At 43.2% G+C, this 20,422-nt stretch overlaps 1 protein-coding gene across 1 annotated transcript in view; it reads right to left on the reverse strand.

Annotated features, from left to right (window-relative positions):
• Positions 1 to 20,422, reverse strand: part of LOC138756974 (dedicator of cytokinesis protein 2-like) — a 1,510,503-nt gene that overhangs the window by 40,287 nt on the left and 1,449,794 nt on the right. Inside the window, 1 exon segment of the mRNA XM_069923500.1 lies at positions 4,052 to 4,193. Within this exon segment, the coding sequence (XP_069779601.1) occupies positions 4,052 to 4,193 (142 nt within the window).

Raw genomic sequence — 20,422 nt, forward strand, 5'->3', positions numbered from 1 at the left:
GATGTGCTGAGCTATCTAAACCCATTCAACAATATAAACCAGTGGTTCTCAACCTTTTCCACTCACATAACACCTGAAAGAACCACATATTAGCTACAGAGCACCCATGGCACAGGTGCCACTTTAAGTAATCCCTCCGCCATCAGTGCTCTGTGGTGAGTAAGGGATTGCTTAAGGTGGGATGTGAGTGGGAAGGGAAGGTTGAGAACCACTGCTCTAGGCCCAATTGTTACCGAAATATTTTGCTTGAGAAAACTTGTCATTGGCCGATTTCCTTTGGAGTTTTGAAACCGGGCACATAACAAGTCAATGAGGGACAATAAAAACAGTGGTTTTCAAACTTTTTCTTCCCACCCGCATACCACCTTAAGCAATCCCATACTAATCACAGAGCACATATGGCATAGGGAATACTTAAAGTGGTACGAGAGTGGAAAGAAAAAAGGTTGAGGACCACTGTATCAACAAATGAAACAGCCCACCCCGGTCGCACTTTCTTATTCCTAATTTTGACAGGCAGAAGATACAAGAGCTTGAAAACTGCCAGGATAGTTTACTTTCCCTGCTGTTAAATACAACACAGAACATTACAGCACAGTACCCAAAATGCAATGCCGACTTATGTAAAACCTAGTCCTCAACAGTCTTACCCAATGGTTCTTAACTTTGCCACAGGTGCTCTGTGGATACCAAGGGATTTCGTAGGTGAGTGGGGAAAAAAAAGGTTGAGGACCATTGATCTAACCCTTCCCTACCTCACATGCATAACCTTTTGTTTTCCCATGTGCCTTTTCAGTGTTCCTATTGCACCATGGCCAGGGACCACCACCCCCCCCCCCCCAGGTTATTAGACTCTTGAAGGAGGCCCTCAAAGGATACTGTCGATGCACTGTTTAACCGTTATTTTCTCCGCATCCTACACTTTATCTGAGTAACACCACACATGGAACTTTTGTTTTATTATTGCATGATCTGCTCTACTTAAGTACGGGCTGACTTTTCCTGGATAGTGTACAAAACAAAGCTTTATCCTGCCAGATGCGCCAAGAAGCAATTCAATGCAATTCGACTCATTAACAAAGGTTTTGTTGTCATTGTTCCCTGTCTCTAGCTTCGTGTTGGGGTTTACTTAACACTAATTACAGTGGCAGCGACCCGGGTTCAAATCTGGTGCTTCCTGTAATGCATTTGTACATTCTCCCCGTTTTCCTGTTGGTGCGCTGGTTTCCTCCCATGTTTCAAGGATGTACAATAGGTCACATAGCTCGTGGTCCAGAAGGGTCTGCTATCTCCAAATTGTTTAAAAATATCGGAACCTTTAATTATTTAATAATCTAGAAATCTATTGATTTCTGTTTTGAACACTATTGATCTTGAACTTTTGGGTCACAATGCTTCTGCATCTTATATGTGAGGAAATTTCACATTCTGTGACCGTGGCCCCCCTTGTTCTGACCACCTCAGCCAACAAGAGTATCCTCCCACAATGCTCCCTTTGAACATGTCCTCAATATGCCTTATGAAGCAAGGCTAGCAGAGCTAGGGGGCTTTTCTCGCTGGAGCAAAGAAGGAAAGCGGCACGGTTTTAGCGTAGCGATCAACAGAACACCAGCAAACTGGCTTCAAAACCTATCTTTCTGCCAGGAGTTTTTTTACCTCCTCTGCATTTCTGCATGGGTTTCCTCTGGGTGCTCCGGTTTCCTCCCACCGTTCAAAAATGTACCAGGATTGTAAGTCAATTGGGTGGCAGTGACTCGTGGGCCGAAAGGGGACATATTTAAACTTAAAAGAAAATACATTTTAAATTTAAATTTACATTTAAAAAAGTGACAATGGAGGTCTACAAACAAGGTAGACAGTAGCACCTTTTCCCCTGGGTAGGAGTGGCAAACACCAGAGGACATCCATGCAACATAAAGGGAGGGAAGTTTAGGGGTAAGTTTTTTTTAATCAAGAGAGTTGTGGGTGCCTGGAATGCTTTGCCAAGGATGGTGGTGGAAGCTGAAACATTGGATCATTTAAGAGACAGGCACATGGATGAAATTAAAATGAAGGGTTACGAGGTAGGGAGGGTTTAATACTTTTTGGTAGAACACGGCATTGTGGGCCGAAGGACCTGTACTGCGCTATAATGTTCTGTGTAATAGTTATTGACCAGTCCTCACTGCTTTGTAGATTGCTGCTTGTGGGGTTTCTCAGAAACAAAGCTTCACCTCATGCAGAACTATTGGATTAGCAGACACTAGAGGGTAGGTTTAAATCTCATCCATGGCAGTAATCAATCCATTGGACAGGGACCCTGGGAGAGAGGTTAAAAGGCACTGACATTGATTCATTTAAATGATAATTATATTCCTCACAGAAAATAACATTGTGAGCTTATTGTATTTGGTGAGGGTTTGGTTGAGATGATGTCTCATCGGAAGGCTACAGCATGTATCGGAAACAACGTCCCCTCCTCGCTGACGATTGAAGCAGGTGTATCTCACTCTACACCCATGACTGCGCGGAGCGGTACAATTCAAATGCTATCTACAAATATGCCATTGATGACAAGGCAGAATCACAGACGACAATGAGGAAGCGAGCTGGAGGGAGAAAGATCAGCTAGTCAGTAAAACTATGGAACCAGGAAATCAAGAGAACACAAACCAGTCCTCGTCAATGGGTCAGCAGTGGAAAGGTTTAAGAATTTCAAATTCGTGGGTGACAACATCTCTGAAGATCTGTCCTGGGGCCTTCACTTTGATGCAATCACGAAGAAGGCTCGCCAGTGGCTATATTTCATGAGGAGTTTGAGGTGATTTGGTACGTCACCAAAGAGTTGGCAAATTTCTACAGGTGTACCATGGAGAGCATTCTGCCTGGTGGCGTCACTGTCTGGTATGGAGGGGCTAATGCGCAGGACAGGAAAAGACCACAGAGAGTTGTGAACTCGGCCAGCACCATCACGGGCATCAGCCTTCACTCCATCAAGGACATCTACAAGAGCCGGTGTCTCAAGAAAGTGAACTCTATCCACAAGGAACCTCACCACCCAGGCCATGCCCTCTTCTCACTGCTACCTTCAGAAAGGAGGTACAGGAGCCTGAAGATGAACATTCAATGGTACAGAGACAGCTTCTTCCCCTCCGCCATCAGATTTCTGAATGGACAATGAACCCCAGGGATGACCTCACTTTTTCTCTTCTTTTTGCCTTATTTATTTACTTTTTAAAAATGTAACTTTTGCATTTTTTCACCCGCAAAACAATGACACATATCATGGCAATAAATTCTGATTCTGAGTGCTTTGGTAGAGCACTGATCCATCGAGTTATACAGTTCGGAAGTATTACAGCACGGTCGAAGACAAGTCGAGGGAGAGACCACTGGGGCATGGAGTGAGAAGGGGGGGAAGCATTAGATGGAATTCTTTCTGCAGTGTACATGGGAGGCTAACCTCCCGACTGAGTGAAGAAGGCTGAATCGGAACCAGAATCTGGTTTATTGTCATGAACATGTGTCAAGATGCTATGGGGCAGCTGTATTGTCCATTACAGGTGCAAAATTACAATAAATTACCATTCCTAAATACAAGATTTAAAAAAAAAGAACAAAGTGAGATAGTGTTCATTGTCTGTTCAATCATCTGATGGTGAAAGAAGCTGGTTTTGTCATCTGGAGTGTGTGTCTTCAGGCTCCTGTACCTCCTTCCTGATGGAAGCATTGCAAAAAGGGCTTGGCCTGGGTGGTGAAGGCCCTTGAGGTTAAAGGCTGCTTTCTTGCAACTCCTGAAAATGCAAAGTTGGCATTCATATCAAAAGGAACACGATACAAGACTAGGGATGTGATGGTAAGACTTTATAAGGCTCTGGTGGATAGATGAAGTGTGTGAGAATAAATATAGTGGGTGGAGTTAAATGTGAGGTTTGTGTTCAAGTGCTGGGCGTATTTTCCAAGTGGCGCGAAGCTTGCAAGAGAATAAGGAATTGGATGCCAATGAGAGCCTTGATTTTTTATGCATGCTTTCCTTTCCTGCAGCTCATCCAACCAAAGGTCAAAAGGATACATTGTCCAGGGGCATTCAGGATTTCCTCTCCAGGCTGAGATGTGGTCTTCATTATCTCTGCATTTGGGAACTGGTTCAGGAGGAATAGCTCAACGTCTTCCCGCCTCTCGTACTCCTTCCCTCGGTGAATGAAGATCTTGTTCTGAAAAGGCAAAAGACAATATGGGGTTGGATAAGTTGAGTTCCTTGTGTTACGAGCCAAGAGGACCCCAAAACCCAGCAGCAACAGATATTCACCAAGACAAATGGTTACTTAAACAAAAGTTGCTTTTAATTATCTGCAAACATGAAAACAGAATCAAACTTTAACTTATCACGATTGACTTAACTAACCTAACTTAACCCCCTTCTAATTCTAAACGCACGTGTATGTAATGTATAAGTACGTTCAGAAACGTTCTTTGATTCACAGTCCAATCTCACTTCTCACTCCTTCGAGTTCACTGGTTGCAGGCAATTCTTAAACTGTGCACAGAATTTAACATTTATAAAGTTCACCAGGCTTTAGTGCTTGAAGGGTAAATGGTTATCGCTCAGGATGGTTCTTGTCGGTTTTCAGAGAGAGATTTGTTGTTTACTGGACACCCACAATTGATTTCATTTTTAAATCAGCCACTTCAGTGTCTTGCCGAAGAAACGTGCCCCCTCAGGGTTCTCCAGATGATGACCTCTTTCTTTCAGGTCACCACAGAGTTCCTTTTAGTTTCTCTTATTTCAAGTGAAACATTAGACAGCCAGTCCTCTCCTCTTGCATGAACCACAAGGGCTTTGACCAGGCTGAACTAAGAATTCACAATCCGTCTTCCAAATAGGGTTTTCCAGAAGCTTGCCAGCTTGTCCTGTTCCAGACCCAGCTGCTGTTACTGACTGTAACACTGTAGAACTGATCTCTGTCTCTGTCTGTCTGTCTGTCTGTCTCTCTCTCAGAGAGAGAAAGCCTGTTTTTCTTTCTCTGCTTGCAAAACCACATGACCCTCTTAGAACAATAAGTTCTCCTCCAGACAGTCTGTGGCTCTGACAAGCTCTTTCATCTGTTGCCTTTTGGTAAACAACAATCCATTAGTGAAGTCTATTGGGCACTCTCCAAACCTTTTGCAAAGGCTCTGAGGCCCTGATATGTCTAGCATTAGCAGAGCTTATTGTCTTAAATAAGATCTGTTTTAAAGTGTTTGTATGTGACCTACACTAAAAAATCTACCCCAATTTATCTCCCAAAAACATATCAATATACTGTTAGATTGGCAATAATGAAAGTCAGTCTGAAAGATGTCCTCCTTTTAGATATCTGCCATGATAAATGTCCCCTGGGAGAATGGCGAGAACAAGTCCGCGATGTTCTCATTGAGAAGATATAAAATTTCCTCAAAATACCAAGGAAATTTGGCATGCTCTTACCAATTTTTATGGATGCACCATAGACAGAACCCTACTCAGATTCATCACAGCTCGGTATGGGAAATGCTTTGCAGAGGGCTGCAAATGCAATTCAGGCCTTCACACAAACCAATATTCCCATACACAGATTCCATCAATACCTCTTGCTCCCTCAGGAAAGCAGCCAACATATTAAGGTGAGCATCCCATCCCAGCCACACTGTCTTCTTCCCAGTGCCGTCAGACACATGGTTAAAATCACAGACAACCAGGTGCTTCCGTTTTCTCCCACATTCTATAGTCATCTGGGTGTAATTGAGCTCATTGGGCCAGAAGGGCCTGTCAGTATGCTGTGTCTCTAAATAAAAGTTACATTAATAGGTACATTGAGAACGACTGCTAGGAGTAACATTACTTGTAAGTTCCCTTGACAAAAGGCGTAGGCGTGAAATATTGGTTATATATAAGACCATAAGATATAGGAGCCATTCCATCATGAGCTGATCCATTCTCCCACTCAGCACCCCCACTCCTCTGCCTTTTCCCCATAACCTTCGATACCCTGACTACTCAAATACCTATCAATTTCAAATACACCCAACGATCTGGCCTCCACAGCTGCCTGTGGCAGCAAATTTGAGATTCTCTGCTCTCTGGCTAAAGAAATTCCTCCGAACCTCTGATTTAAATGGGTGCCCTTCAATTCTGAAGTTGCACCCCCTTGTCCTAGACTCTCCCTACCATGGGGAACAAATTTGCCACATCTACTCTATCCAGGATCTTCAACAATCAAAATGTTTCTATGATGTCCTCATTTTTCTGAACTCGAAAGAGTACAGTCCAAGAGAATCTTCTTCTCCTCCTATGGATGTGGCAGGATTCGCTGAGTTTCTCCAGCAATTTTGTGTATTTAGCCAAGTAACATGATATGCTCCTTCAGGGTGAGTCTCTGCAAAGTATCAACCTGAGGCGATGTAGAAAACTGAAGAAAGATGCGATTTTAACGTGAAACTGCCAGGGCTGAAATCTTGAACCAACATTGAGAGTCTGGAGGGATTCTAAAGGTCAGGCAGCAATCATGGAGAGATGTCCTCCCATCCTTCTGGGAGGTTATTGCTCTCTGCTCTGTGACCACAGACATAAAATATCTGCTTAATCTACCTGCCATTTATTTGTTCCCAGGAAGAGTGTCTAGGTCTGTATGACGTCACATTAGAATGTAGCAGTTAGCGTGACGCAATTACAGTGCGAGGGATCCGGATTTGAATTTGCGCTGTCTGTAAGGAGTCTGTACGTTCTCCTGCTGTTTGCGCAAGTTTCCCCAGTACTCTGGTTTTCTCCCACCCTCCAAAATATACAGGGTTGTAGGTTAATTTAGGTGCAATTGGATGGCATGGGTTTAAATGGCCGGAATCGGCTTCTTCTGTACTGTAAATAAAATTAAAATTTTATAAATATTTTTCTTTTTATGTATTTACAGCAGCTTTTACCAATGACTGCCCCTGTCAAACCTCCCTCTCCTTATCAATTATCTGATTCTAATTTTTGAATTCATGAAATGTTTCTGGCAACATTACAACTTTTCCTTTCAGCGAACATGTTCTTTCAAAGGATATTCATTTTCAGGGATTTGGACCTTTTCCATATTTAGGAACATAGGAAGTAGGAACAGGACGAGGCCAAAAACGGCCCATCGAGCCTGCTCCGCCATTCAATACGATCATGGCTGATCTAATTTATGACCTAACTCCACCTACCTGCCTTCTCCCCATATCCCCTAATTCCTCTATCATGTAAAAATGTATCTAACCGAATTTTAAATATGTTTAATTACCCATTTATTACCCATTCTTCACTTGACCTAAGAGTGGTAGAACAATTTTTAATACTGTTTGTATGTGCATGGCTGGTTCGCCCCTTGGTGATTGTACCCGTGGCTCCTCCCCCTTGATTACCCTAATAAAGACGACAACCCCTCCCCAGGACAAACTCGGATCTCAGGTCAGCAACATGAGACATGCCTTCTGTTTATGGAATAAAAGTTAGTCCGGTAACATGTAGTCTAGGGAGTTATTGATACTGCATCATATAGGTCAGCACAGCATTATGGCATGAAGGCCCTGGACTATACTGTAAATGTTCTCTGAAATATCTTCACCCTGCCTTGTTAAAGGTAAAGGTTCCATTTATTGATACGTAACACTACATTTAGAATGTAACATACATGAAATTCTTTAAATTTAGTCTACCGTAAGTGTGGTCAACCACTGTTACATCATGATTGGCTGCTATCGACTGGACATGTCTCCCGAGAACCATCCTACCCATAGCCCCTTGCAAGCTATCCCTTTCCTTTTGATCTGATCAGTCAAGGGGGGGGGGGGAGGGGGCGGGGTTAGTTGTTTGATAGTGTTCCAGTCTTTAGCTATTAAAAGCCTGATTGTTTCATGACTAAGCCTTTTGTGAATTATTGATGGTACTTCAATTTAATAGATAAAATGTTCAAAGGAGTATGGAACAAAACCAGAGAAACTTGACATCGACCCCCGGTTGCTGGATGCCCTGAACACCTTCGAGTTGTGGCCACGATGTTCTGAAAACGTCTCGGCGGCAGTCGTGGGCACCACCAACACAGATGCAAATCAGCTGAGACTACTCCTCTCGTGGGTTGGGCCCTAGGTTTTCCCCATGATCAGTAATGTCAGCTCACACTAGGTAGCGATGGAGATCCTCAAGGTCCAGTATTACCGGAAGGTGAAGGAGGTCTACGCCAGGCATCTCCTGGCCACCAAAATAACAACACCCTAAAGAGTCTAGCGCTGAGTTCCTGCGGGGCCTCCGGATCCTGTGCAGAGCCTGTGACCGTCAGCGTGAGTCTGGTTCCCAGAATGCCGGCCTACGTTCTGGGTATATACCGAGGGTGATCGAGCTTACAGAGACACTGAAAATGTGCCAGTGGGACCCCAACTTTGGAGTAAGGCCTGCCCCCTCATAAAAATCACCTCCTTTCGTCTGTCAGCAGAGGCCTATAAGGCCTTCAGCCACATCAAAGGTGATATTGCCAAGGCTGCGATGCACGCTGTGGACGAATCCATCCCATTCCAGGTGGGCAGCGATGTGTCTGACTTTGCCCTGGCAGCCACACTTAACACAGACCCATAGCATTTTTCTCCTGCATCTTCCAATGGCACAAGATCCGGCACTCCTCCATCAAGAAGGAGGCCCAGGCCATCATTGAGGCATTGGAAGCACTATCTTGCCAACAAACAATTTACCATGCTGAAAGACCAATGTGCAGTCACTTTCATGTTCATTAACAAGCAGCGGGGTAAAATCAAGACCAACAAGATTCTAAGGTGGAGAATCAAACTCTCCTCTGACAACTATGATATCTTGTACCAGCCTGGAAAGCTCAACAAGCCTTTGGATGCCCTGTCCCAAGGGACTGGCACCAGCACGCAGATAGACCATTTACAAGCCCTCCACAATGACCTCTACCACCCCAGGGTCACCTGGCTCTTCCATTTCTTCAAAGCCCGCCACCTCCCCTATTTGGTAGAGGACATCAGCACCAGAAAATTCCAGATCTGTGCGGAGTGCAAACCATACTTCTACCAGCCAAACGGGTCTCACCTGATTAAGGCCACCAGTCCCTTTGAGCACCTGAGCATGGATTTCAAAGGGACTGCCCTCTTTGAACCACTACGTATGCTTTCTCAACATCATTGATGAGTATTCACATTTCCCTTTTGCCATTCCCTGCCCAGACATGACCATTGCCACCATCATCAAAGCCTTGAGAAAACTTTTCACCCTGTTTGGATACCCCTGCTATATTTATAGCGACTGGGGGTCCTCCTTCATGATTGATGAGCTGTGGCAATATCTGCTGGCCAGAGGTATCACCACGAGCAGGACCACCAGCTAGAACCCCCAAGGGAATGGCCAGGTGGAAGGGGAGAACACTACCACCTGGAAGGCCATCCTCCTAGCCCTGAGGTCACAAGGCCCTGCCTGTCTCCCAATGGCAAGAGGTCCTCCCCAAAGTGTTCCATGCTGTCAAATTCCTCCTGTGCACCGCCACCAACACCACCCCACAAGAAACGTTGTTTCCCTTCCCCGGGAAGTCCGTCTCGGGGACCACATTACCATCCTGGTTGATGTCCCTAGGGCCATTCTTGCTCTGGAAACGTGAGAAGCCATAAGTCCGACCCACTGGTCGAGAGTATCCACCTCCTCCATGCAATCCCCAATATGTCTAGGCGGTGCACGATGGGCGCAAGGACACTGCGTCCGTCCAGGACTTGGCACAGCATGGGAGCCTCTGGGACTCCAGCCAACCAACAAGTACATCTACCACCCCATGACATACCATGTCACCCTACCCCAGCCCCTGCCCCAATTGTCTCAGTTCAGTTGCTAGATGCCCCGCCCACTGACAATGACCAGATCGTCCAGGAGTCAATAGTTGAGCCACAGCCGGCGCCTCGCCAGTCACAATGGTGGACAAGACTACCAGACAGACTGAACCTGTGATGGACATGGAACCACTTTACCCTGCCGGACTTCTTTTTAAAAGAGGGGATGAATGTGGTGGAACCACTGTTAATACTGTTTTATATGTGTATGTCTGGCCCGCCCCTTGCTGATTGTACCCATGGCTCCTCCCCCTGATTCCCCTAATAAATGCGATAACCCCTCCCCCAGAACAAGTTCGGGTCTCGGGTCAGCAACATGAGACGTGCCTTCTGTTTATGGTAATAAAGGCCTATCAGTCAGGTAATAGCTAGTTTGGGATCTATTGATACTACATCATAGAGAAGACTGGTGCCCCTAATGTCACTGGCCGAGTTCACAACTCTCTGGAGTACTTTCCTGTCCTGAGCACTGCACTGCCATGCCAGACAGAGATGCAACCAGACAGAATGTTCTCTACGGTAAACCTGTAGAAATTTGAGCATCTTTGGTAATGTACCAAATCTCCCTTAAGAAACAGAACCGCTGTACTTCGCGATTGCATCAACATGGAGTCCCCAGGACGGATCCTCATAGATATTAATGCCAACCCTGGCCGAGGTTGATGTTATATTTCGAATCACACCCGCTCTCCTTCGCTCCTCCTTGCCCTGCGGGCAGCGTCATTAACTCCTAAGTGTGAAATACAAGGTTTTGGGGGGGGGAGTGGGGGTGCCACTGCCTTCCCTTACAGGAGATGACGGCACTGGGGAACCGCTTCAATATGGCGAGGTCAACCATTACTTTCGCCTTGCTTCGGAGCAATCTCCTCGGCTGCCTGTCATTAAACATTTTTTGATCCCTTCATCACTTAAGCAGCCCACATGCACATATCAATCATTTCAGTTGGCCAAGAGCTTATTATGAAAGAGAGGGAGTAAGGGGGAAAAAATATCACAGTTCACTCCTTATGCTTTTCAAAGTCCTGGATAGACCCTGGGGATTTATTGCCTGCATATTTTGTACATTCAAGAGAGTGATACTTTCAGAAAAATATCATTACTCAAAGATAACGTTTGAAGAATCCATTAACAACTTGATGTTTCATTTGAATTTAAATATACCTCTTCATTTTTCTTATTTCTAAAAGGTCTTGAGATGTTTGTGGTATGACAGTCTCAATCTATCTCCAAGGCTCATTTATATTCAGTCCAATTGGCTACTGCAGATTTTTGCCAGGCTTTTATTCCTTTTGCAATCTGTTCCCTGTTTCCTTGCTATTCATAGATTTCCCCCCACTCCTTCTCTCATGGCACCAAGCTGAGATGGCAAAGGGGCTAAAGGTGGCCTCATTGCTTTGTCCTTCTACAACCCCTGACCTTCCTCCCCCCCCCACCTCAATCACTCTTTCTATGATATAGGCCTTGGACAATGCTTTGGGCTCGGGATTTCGGTGGCTGGGTTCAATGATAAACAGAGAGTGTGGGAATGGAGTGGTTGGAGATTTCTAGTCCAAATTCAGGTATCTGGGTAATTGACTGTGAGGGCTCTTGAAAATTAATACATTTGTGGGGGGGGGAGGGTGGGTAGAGTAGTTGACTGGCTTGGATGTGGATACGATGCTTTTGTAGACTTATCGCAGAGCGACATGAGAACACAGAAGCAGGAGAAGGCCATTTGGCTCGTTTAATGTTAACCTCATGATATCACCAAAGACTCTCACCAATTTCTGGAGGTGTACCATGGAGAGCATTCTGACTGGTTGCATCACTGTCTGGAAAGGAGATGCCAAGGCAAAACGGGGAGGAACAGCCTACCGAGGGTTGTAAGCTCGTTCAGTGCCATCACGGGCATCAGTCTTCACTCCATTAAGAACATCTTTAAGAGGCGATGCCTACAGAAAGTAAACTCTATCATCAAGGACCCTCACCACCTAGGCCATGCCTTCTTCTCACCGCTACTATCAGGAAGGTGGCACAGGAGCCCGAAGGCGCACACCCAAAGTTACCAAAATAGCTTCTTCCCCTCTGCCATTAGATTTCGGAGCGGATAATGAACCTGTGGATCGTACCTCATTTTTTTCTCTTTTTTTCCCCACTTCTTTGGGCAGAGAATTCCACAGGTTCATTACTTCTCTTGGAAAAGAGAATGACCATAAGGATAGGACCAGGTATAGGCTATTCAGCCCATCGAGTCTGCCCCGCCATTCAATCATGAACAGATCCATTTTCCCACTCAGCCTCACCATCCGGCCTTCTCCCCCCCTAATCATTGATGCCTTGACTAATCAAGAACCTATCAATCTCTGTCTTAAATACAACCAATGACCACTCCACAACTGCCAGTGGCAACAAATTCCACAAACTCACGATACTGGCCAAAGATATTTCAGTGCATCTCTGTTCTAATTGGACAGTCTTCAATCCTGAAGTTGTGGTTACTTGCTCTAGACCACACATGTCAAACTCTGGCCCGCGGGCCAAATTTGGCCCGTGATATAATTATATTTGGCCCGCAAGATCATTTCAAAAATTAGAGGTGGCCCGCCCTGCAGCGAGAGCCGATGCTGTTTTTTGGTAACGTCACCCCCACCATCCTCCCCCTTCATTGCACATCCTTCCCCATTGTAACACGAGAAATTGTAACACGAGAAGTCTGTCGATGTCATCAGCCGGCAAGCCAGTTGGAAGGCTCCCCACACAACCAGTCACTTCTCCCACCTGTCGAGCGGTGCGGCGGATGGGCGAGTGCCTGTGATTTCCTGTCGGCGTGACGGGCAAGGCAGGCTGCGCATGGCCCCTGGCAGCGCGAGCCCCGCACGACTGGCACCGGACGGCCCTTCCACAGCGCGAGCGCACTTCTCCCGGTCGCCACGGCCTTCAGCGCTTGCACCCGCGCAGACCCCAGGGACGGCTGGTTCGGCCCTGCACGTGAAGAGAGAGATGGTGGCTGTCCGCAAAGGCTGATCGGCAGTGCGCTGGGCCTGAGTGGGTGGGTAAGCAGACTAGAAGGGCATGTTTCTGAGCATCAATGTTCTATGGTTCTATAGCTTGACAGGAAGAAAAAAATATGCAATGAAAAGGAAGTGAGGATTCTCCAACAAATATAGTATTTTGGATGAATTTCAGGTAATGCCAATATAGGTGCTCCTCAACTTACAATAGGGTTGCATCCTGACAATCTCATCGTAAGTCAAAAAGGAATATCACACCCACTATTTTTTATTATTAAATTTGAATACCTTTATTCCACACTGAAAATAACCATTAACGTACACAGTGGAAAGGACACTGGGCTGTGACGGATTATGCTATATTTTATATTGTATATAGATATCTATTTCGGAGATAAATTGGAGCAGGTTTTTTAGTGTAGGTCACATACAAACACTTCAAAACAGATCTCATTTAAAATGCTGGAGCTCGGCTCAAGCCAGACAGTACAGGCTCTGAGTGCCTTTGCAAAAACTTTCAAAAATATCTATAAGGACTTCACAAGTAGGTGTTCATTGAACCGGCTGTGGAGCAATTAATTATTATTTTGGAAAGCAACAGATGAACGAACTCAGAAGATTAGGTCTGCAGCCACAGTCTGTCTGAGGACAATTGGCTGTTCTAAGAGGGTCATGTGGTTTGCTCTGAGAGAGAGAGAGAAAGAGAGAGAGAGAGAGAGAGAGAGAGAGAGAGAGAGAGAGAGAGAGAGAGAGAGAGAGTATTAGAGAACTCAATTCTACAGTTCAGCAGCAGCTGGGACTGGAAGAGGACAAGCTGGCAAGCTTGTGGAAATACCCCATTTTGAAGATGGGTTGTGAGTGCTTAGTTCAGCCAGGTACATACAAGAGGAAAGGACTGGCTGCATAATGTTTCACTTGAAATAAGGGAAACAAAAAGGAACTCTATGGTGACCTGAAAGAAAGAGATTATCATCTGGAAAACCCTGATGGGGCAAGTTTCTTCAGCAAGACATTGAAGTGGCTGATCGACAGGGATCAGTTATGGGTGTTCAACAAGCAATAGATTTCTCTCTGAAAACTGATAATTGCCATCTTGAGCAGTAACCATTTACCTTTCAAGCACCAAAGCCTGGTGAAATTCATAAATGTTAAATTCTGGGCACAGTCTAAGAATTGCCTGATACTGGTGAATTTGGAGATTGGTAAGGAGAGATTGGACTGTGGATCAAATAACTTTTTTTCAACTTATATACAGATTACATACATGTACGCTTAGAATTAGAAGGGGGTTAAGTTAAGTTAATATTAATAAGTAAATGTTTGACCCTATTTTCATGTTTAAAGATAATTAAAAGGAACTTTTGTTTAAGTAACCATTTGTCTTGGTGAATTTATATTGCTGCTGGGGTTTGGGGTCCTCTGGGCTCATAACAAAGCATTGAACTAAAATTAATTACTGGATGGTGAGAGGGTAGCGTACTGCCTATCGCAAGCGCAGGAACAGATCAGAATTCGAAATTGAAAGTGCGATTTGAACCATCGTAAGTAGGGAAGCACCTGCATAGGTTAAATCCAAAGAGGATAACACAACATATGACAGCACACCTCCCATAATCCTGCCATCCAATCATCTGGAAATCCTGATAGAAGTACATTAAATAGATAGACTAAATGTAAGTAGGTATTTTCCACTGAGATACAAACCAGAGGACATAGCTTAAGGGTGAAAGGGGAAAGGTTTAGAGGGACATTAGGGGGAACCTGTTCAAACAGAGAGTAATGGGAGCGTGGAATGATCTGCCAGTTGAAGTGTTGAACGCAGCCTCGATTTTAACATTTCAGAAAAATTTTGATGGGAGAGGTATGGAGGAATATGGACTGGGTGCAGATCAGTGGGACTCGGCAGAATAATAGTTCAGCACAGACTAGAAGGGCTGAAGGGCCTGTTTATGTTTTAGGTTCCATAATTATATAAACATAATTCAGGTTGCACCTCTTATCCGGCGCTCTTTCATCCGGCAACTACCGTGGTCCAGCACATTTGAATCTGCTGCCGTTAGTACAAACTTACAGGCAGCCTGGTCCCGATCACAGGTGCTGTAAAGGTGTTGCACTAACCGTCACGCTGGCCTTGCTGCCCCATATTATTATTTCCTATTTTAAGCTTTGACAGGTTTGCATAGGGGGTTCCCTTTGGGGTCAATTTCTGTTTTACAGCATTTTCTGTTGTCCGGCAATGGACGGGTCCCAACATCACCAGATAAAAGAGGTAGAACCTGTATTATACTGTATTTATAATTAAATATATTTATTATAAAATAAATTACATTATACAGTACAATGGGGCGACCCACTTACTAGCAAGTGAACTGGCTCTAGAAATGTGGAAAATTTGAGAAATTGGCCTTTTTCCATCACTGATGACATCACGTCCTGTCCACGTGACAGAAGCAGTGATGTATATAAGCCCAGCATGCAAGCCTGGAGGTGTCAGTCTGGCAAATAGACTCCACAGCGTGTACATCGGCTTCCCTGCTCTTATATCAACTCGACAACGTGTACAGCGATTTCACGTGTACACTGACGTCTATAGTAGCTAAGTATAGAATACTTCGCTATAACATAACTGTTCCATGGTTCTATCTGGTTTAACAAGTACTAGTTCCTGCATTCCCTTCCCACTCAGTGGGACTAGTCCCATGGCTCTAGATCTTGTGTTCCCCTGAAACCCATCTGGGTTTGTTTCCCAGGTCCCCTTGAACCTACTAGGATCACTGGAAAATTTATTATTCTGCTGCGCTCCACCTAAAAAAAGAGTGACCTAAAATTGTGCCGGTGCATTGTACTATAATAGAACGAATGAACGAGGAAGAGGAAAATCTGCTGTCAACAATGTTTTACTGTGGTGAGGACCACATATCCCCTGGTTGAAGGTTAATGACAACGAAATGATGTCCCTACCAGCAGGATTTGCTCCCATCTTTCTCACCACTCTCCCTGCTTTCTAGTTTTCCAGCCAGTATCAGAAATGTGTGCCTGGGGGGGCGTGGCAAGATGGCGTAGGGAACATACGTGCCTTCCAGACCTCTCCTGCCTCTGATTTATTGTTTTGTCTTTAAGTGCCCGTTAAAGTTCTTTTAAAAGTTTATAAATAATAAGAGGTGCTGGATCAGTGCCTTTTGGTTTATATGCAAAAAAAAAGGTAAAAGAAAACATCAACAGACTGTTAAAAAACTACATTTTCCGAAATTGTCTGGGCCTGCTTGTTTACAAGAAGCCAGGACTCAGCGTAGAATGGATCCAGAAGAAGACGTACAGAATTCGGCATTGAAACTCCGTTTTAAGCCGGTGAGGCTCTCTGAAGGTCGCATTCAGCAGCTTTCAGAACAAAGAGCTGGACGGGTGCCAGTATTTCACACAACGGCCACTGTGAGTGCTGTTACTGAGACTTTGACAGTTGAATCAGCTGGGGCGCCACCAGCTGGAGAGTTAAAGAGCTGTCATTCGACTGCTACAGTGGTGGCGCTGCAAAATGCATCTTCAATTACAACGGTTTTTCCAGACATCGATTCAGTGAAGATGATTAAAGAGATTTGGCTTAAAGATAATACTGATCTTCAGTCTCCTGGCATTGCTGGGGGGACTTTGAGAGGGATTTTTATACGAAGTCAAACTGCTAGAAAAGACACTAAATTAAGGGAAGAGACAGAAGATCCCGTGGTCTTTAAGGAACAGCAAGACCCCATTATGCCTGAATCTACTTCTGTTGAAATGTCTGTTAAGGATCTTGAAGATAAGATATATTCTGTATCGAGTCACTTAGCTAATTTTGTGAACCTGTTTATTTCCAAGATTAATGCGATGGCGGAAGTCATTAATGGAGCTTTTAAGCTTGAAACCATTGAAAGATTTGAAAAGTGTGATCAAGGTTTAGTCGATGCACAGGATCAACTGCAAGATGAAAATAGAACAATTGAAACATTGCAGATCCAAAATAAAAATTTAGCAAAGAAGGTTGATTATTTGGAGAATCAATCTAGACGGAACAACATGAAAATTGTTGGTTTGCCAGAAGGCATAGAAGGACCAGATCCAAAAAAAATTTTTATTGAATGGATTCCATGAGTGTTAGGACAGGATAAATTCCCTGAAGGTTTAATACTGGAACGTGCTCATAGAGTTTTAAGAAAATCTTTTTCAGGACAGAATCCAAGATCCGTTGTTTAAACTATTGTGACAGAGAGACAATTTTACGTATGGTTACTAGAAATGCCCAGCAAAATAGATCTCCTTTATTGGTTCAGAATAATCCTGTTTTCTTCTATCAAGATTTGAGTCAAGAAATTATGTTTCAACGACGTGAATTTAATTCTGTGAAAGAACGGTTGTGGAAAAAAAGACATAAGGCAACATTCAGGTATTCTGCGGTACTGAAGATTTTTTAGGATGGAAATTAGCCAAAGTTCTTTGACAATCCTAAAGAAGTTATGGACTTTGCTCAGCCTCTACCAATCATGCAGTTTCAGGAACGATGTAGTCCTTCAAGGTCTCCAAAGAGAGTAGAGATGTAAGGTGGGATCCAGATTTTTAAAAGAAATGGAAGCAATGGTGACTGAAGTGGTAACGTTGATTTAAAAAAATAAATCTTCTATTTTTTTTTGAGAAGAGTTTAAATAGTTTAAATAATGATGATAGTTTAATGAAATGGGAGTTGGGTGAGGGAACTGGGTGGACACTAGTTTCCAGAAGTCATCAGCTACCTGTGAGTTATCTCACACCCAATATTTTGGGGGAGTTACCGCTTTGGATGGTTTAAACAGGAAGAGGTAGTTGTGACCTCCGACCTGTATTTTTTTCTTTTTAATTTTTGGGTTAAGAAGTGAAGGTTTTTTTTTATTATTATTTTTTTTAAATAAATAATTTTTTTAACTCTTTTTGTTTTCTGATTGTAATTGAGAGGGAATTAGGGGGCTTTTTTCTCTCTTTTTTTTCTTTTTTTGGGGTTTTTTTTCTCTTTTTTCTCTCTTTTTTAAGAGGATGATGTCACAGAAGATAATAAGTCAAAAATTGAGGATGTTGAATTAGATGAAGAGGAAGATGAGGGGAAAGGTGATAAGAAGAAGAAGAAGAAAATTAAGTACAAATACATTGAGGGAGAAGAGTTTAATAAAATTAAGTTAATTTCGATAGAGAATTTTGAAGATGATATAAATGAAGAATATGGAGAATTTTATAAGAGTTTGAACTTTTTTTTCTTTTTTTTCTTTTTATATAAGGGGAGGGGAAGGGAATAAAAAGTTTATCTGATTGTTTTTCTAAGGGATGTTTTTGTTCTCTCGATGAATTATAAAGGAAATTTGGTATTAATGGAAATTCTGTATTTATGTATTATTAATTATGATTTTTTGTATAACAGATATGTGGTTGATATATGATTTTAATATTTGAACTTAGTTTTAAAGTGGATTTCATTTGTTAAATACATGTATTATGTTTGATTTAAATATATGTTTAAGGGTATTATTTTAGTATTGATTTTTTTTGTTGTTAGTAATTTTTTGTTGTTAAGTTTTATCCTTTTTTTTGTAAGTGGGGTTTTATCTATTTTATTTACAACATTGTTAAGTAATTCTTCACTCTTTATTTTGGGGGATGGTTTGGACTAATTTTAAATTAGACGATTAATGTTATGTTATAATTATTGGGGAGGTTAATTTCTGTAGTTTAATGATGTAGTATTCTAATTTTTATTATTTTATTTTTTATTATTTCTTTAAATGTAATTTTTATTTTATTCATGTCATAAAATTTTAAATAAAGTTGAAAAAAAAAGAAATGTGTGCCTGGAGGGCTGTAGTCTGGGTCAATGGAACTGGGTAAAATTATAGTTTGGCCCAGACTGGATGGGCCAAAGGGCCAATTTCTGTGTTGTATTGTTCTCTGGATTGAACCAACGAGACTGAGGATTCCCCGCCCCGGCACGACGGACAAGTTTTTCTGGTGGAACTTCCAGAGGACATAGTAGAGGCAAGTATGTTTAAATTACATTCAGACAGATACACAGATGGGAAGGATTTAGAGGAATATGGGCCAAACTCGGGCAGGTGGGATTAGCATGGGCAAGTTGGGCTGAAGGACCTGCACCCATGTTGATGGTAAAGTAAATTCCAAGACCATGGCTGCTCAGTCATAATAATGCTTGAAGTAAATCTACTTGCCCTTCCAGTCAGGATTACTGCTGCATTGTCAGTGAGGCTGTTTGAATTATACAAGCCCACAGCTTGTTTTGGATCACGAGATGAATACCAAGGATATTACAGAAACACAGAATAAATGCAGAAGCTGAAATGTCAAGGGTACAAAGAGAAGCTAGTGGGCCGGACGGCGTCCGTGTAGAGAAATGGTCAGTCAGGGCGGCCACAGTTAGCGACACGCTATTACAGCACCAGTGTCCTGGGTTCGAATCCGGCACTGTCCATGAGGAGTTTATATTCTCTCCCCGTGTCTGCGTGGGCTTTCTCCCCAGTTTGGAGGATATCTTTGGACGGCATGGGCTGGTGGGCCAGAAAGGCCAGTTTCCATGCTATACATCTCATTTAAAAAAAAATAATTTAAAAACGTTTCAGGTCACAAATCAATAAATGGTCCATCTTCTCCTTGTCTACTCAAAATATAATGTTTGTTACATGAAGGAAGTGAGCATTCACCATGAACAGGCCAACAGGACCCTCTCATCAGTCATCACAGAAAATGAATTGGTGAATGGATTTTCTGCAATGGTACTATGCACTTAGCTGGCTGGCCTCTCATTTTTTTTATATATAAATCACTGAGCTTCAAAGATTTGTCATATTTTAACTGCTGCGGGGTAACTGTAAAATACAAATGCAAGCATCCTGCTAGCTAAAGAAATTCTGTTGGAAGAGATCTGTGGATAATGATAGATAGAGGGTGCAACAGTGCCTTTGTAGCCAGCACAGAGTATATGCCACTCAGGTTAACTTGTACTGGGAACATCTTAAACAGTAGTTTATGATACAAGAGAAAATCATTTGATTCAATTCAGTTGTTACAAGGATTGATCTCTCTCTCTTTCTCTCTCTCTCTCTCTCTCTCTCTCTCTCTCTCTCTCTCTCTCTCTCTAGGACAAATCTTCTTGTAACTACGGTGAAATTTCAAGGGATACATCAAGCACCTTCATTCCCTCATGGATTTAAACACTGGATCACTTAGGAAATTCCATGGGATTGGGAATGACCTATTTTCAACTCACCTTAATCCAGTGGCTTTCAAACTGCCCTCCTAAACTCACATTCCATCTCAAGCAATCCCAATGCCATTGGTGCTCTGTGATTAGTAAGGGATTGCTTAAGGTAGTATGTGAGTGGCAAAAAAAGGTTAAAACCACTGTTTTAATCGTCCCTAATTGACTCGTTATGAGGACAGTTTCATAACTTGAAAGGAAATGGGCTAATGACAATTTTTCTCAAGCAAAATATTTCAGTAACAATTGGGTCCAGAGCAGTGATTCTCAACCTTCCCTTCCCACCCACATCCCACCTTAAGCAATCCCTGACAGAGCACCAATG

The sequence above is a fragment of the Narcine bancroftii genome, chromosome 3, assembly GCF_036971445.1.
Source record: "Narcine bancroftii isolate sNarBan1 chromosome 3, sNarBan1.hap1, whole genome shotgun sequence".
Taxonomy (NCBI): domain Eukaryota; kingdom Metazoa; phylum Chordata; class Chondrichthyes; order Torpediniformes; family Narcinidae; genus Narcine; species Narcine bancroftii.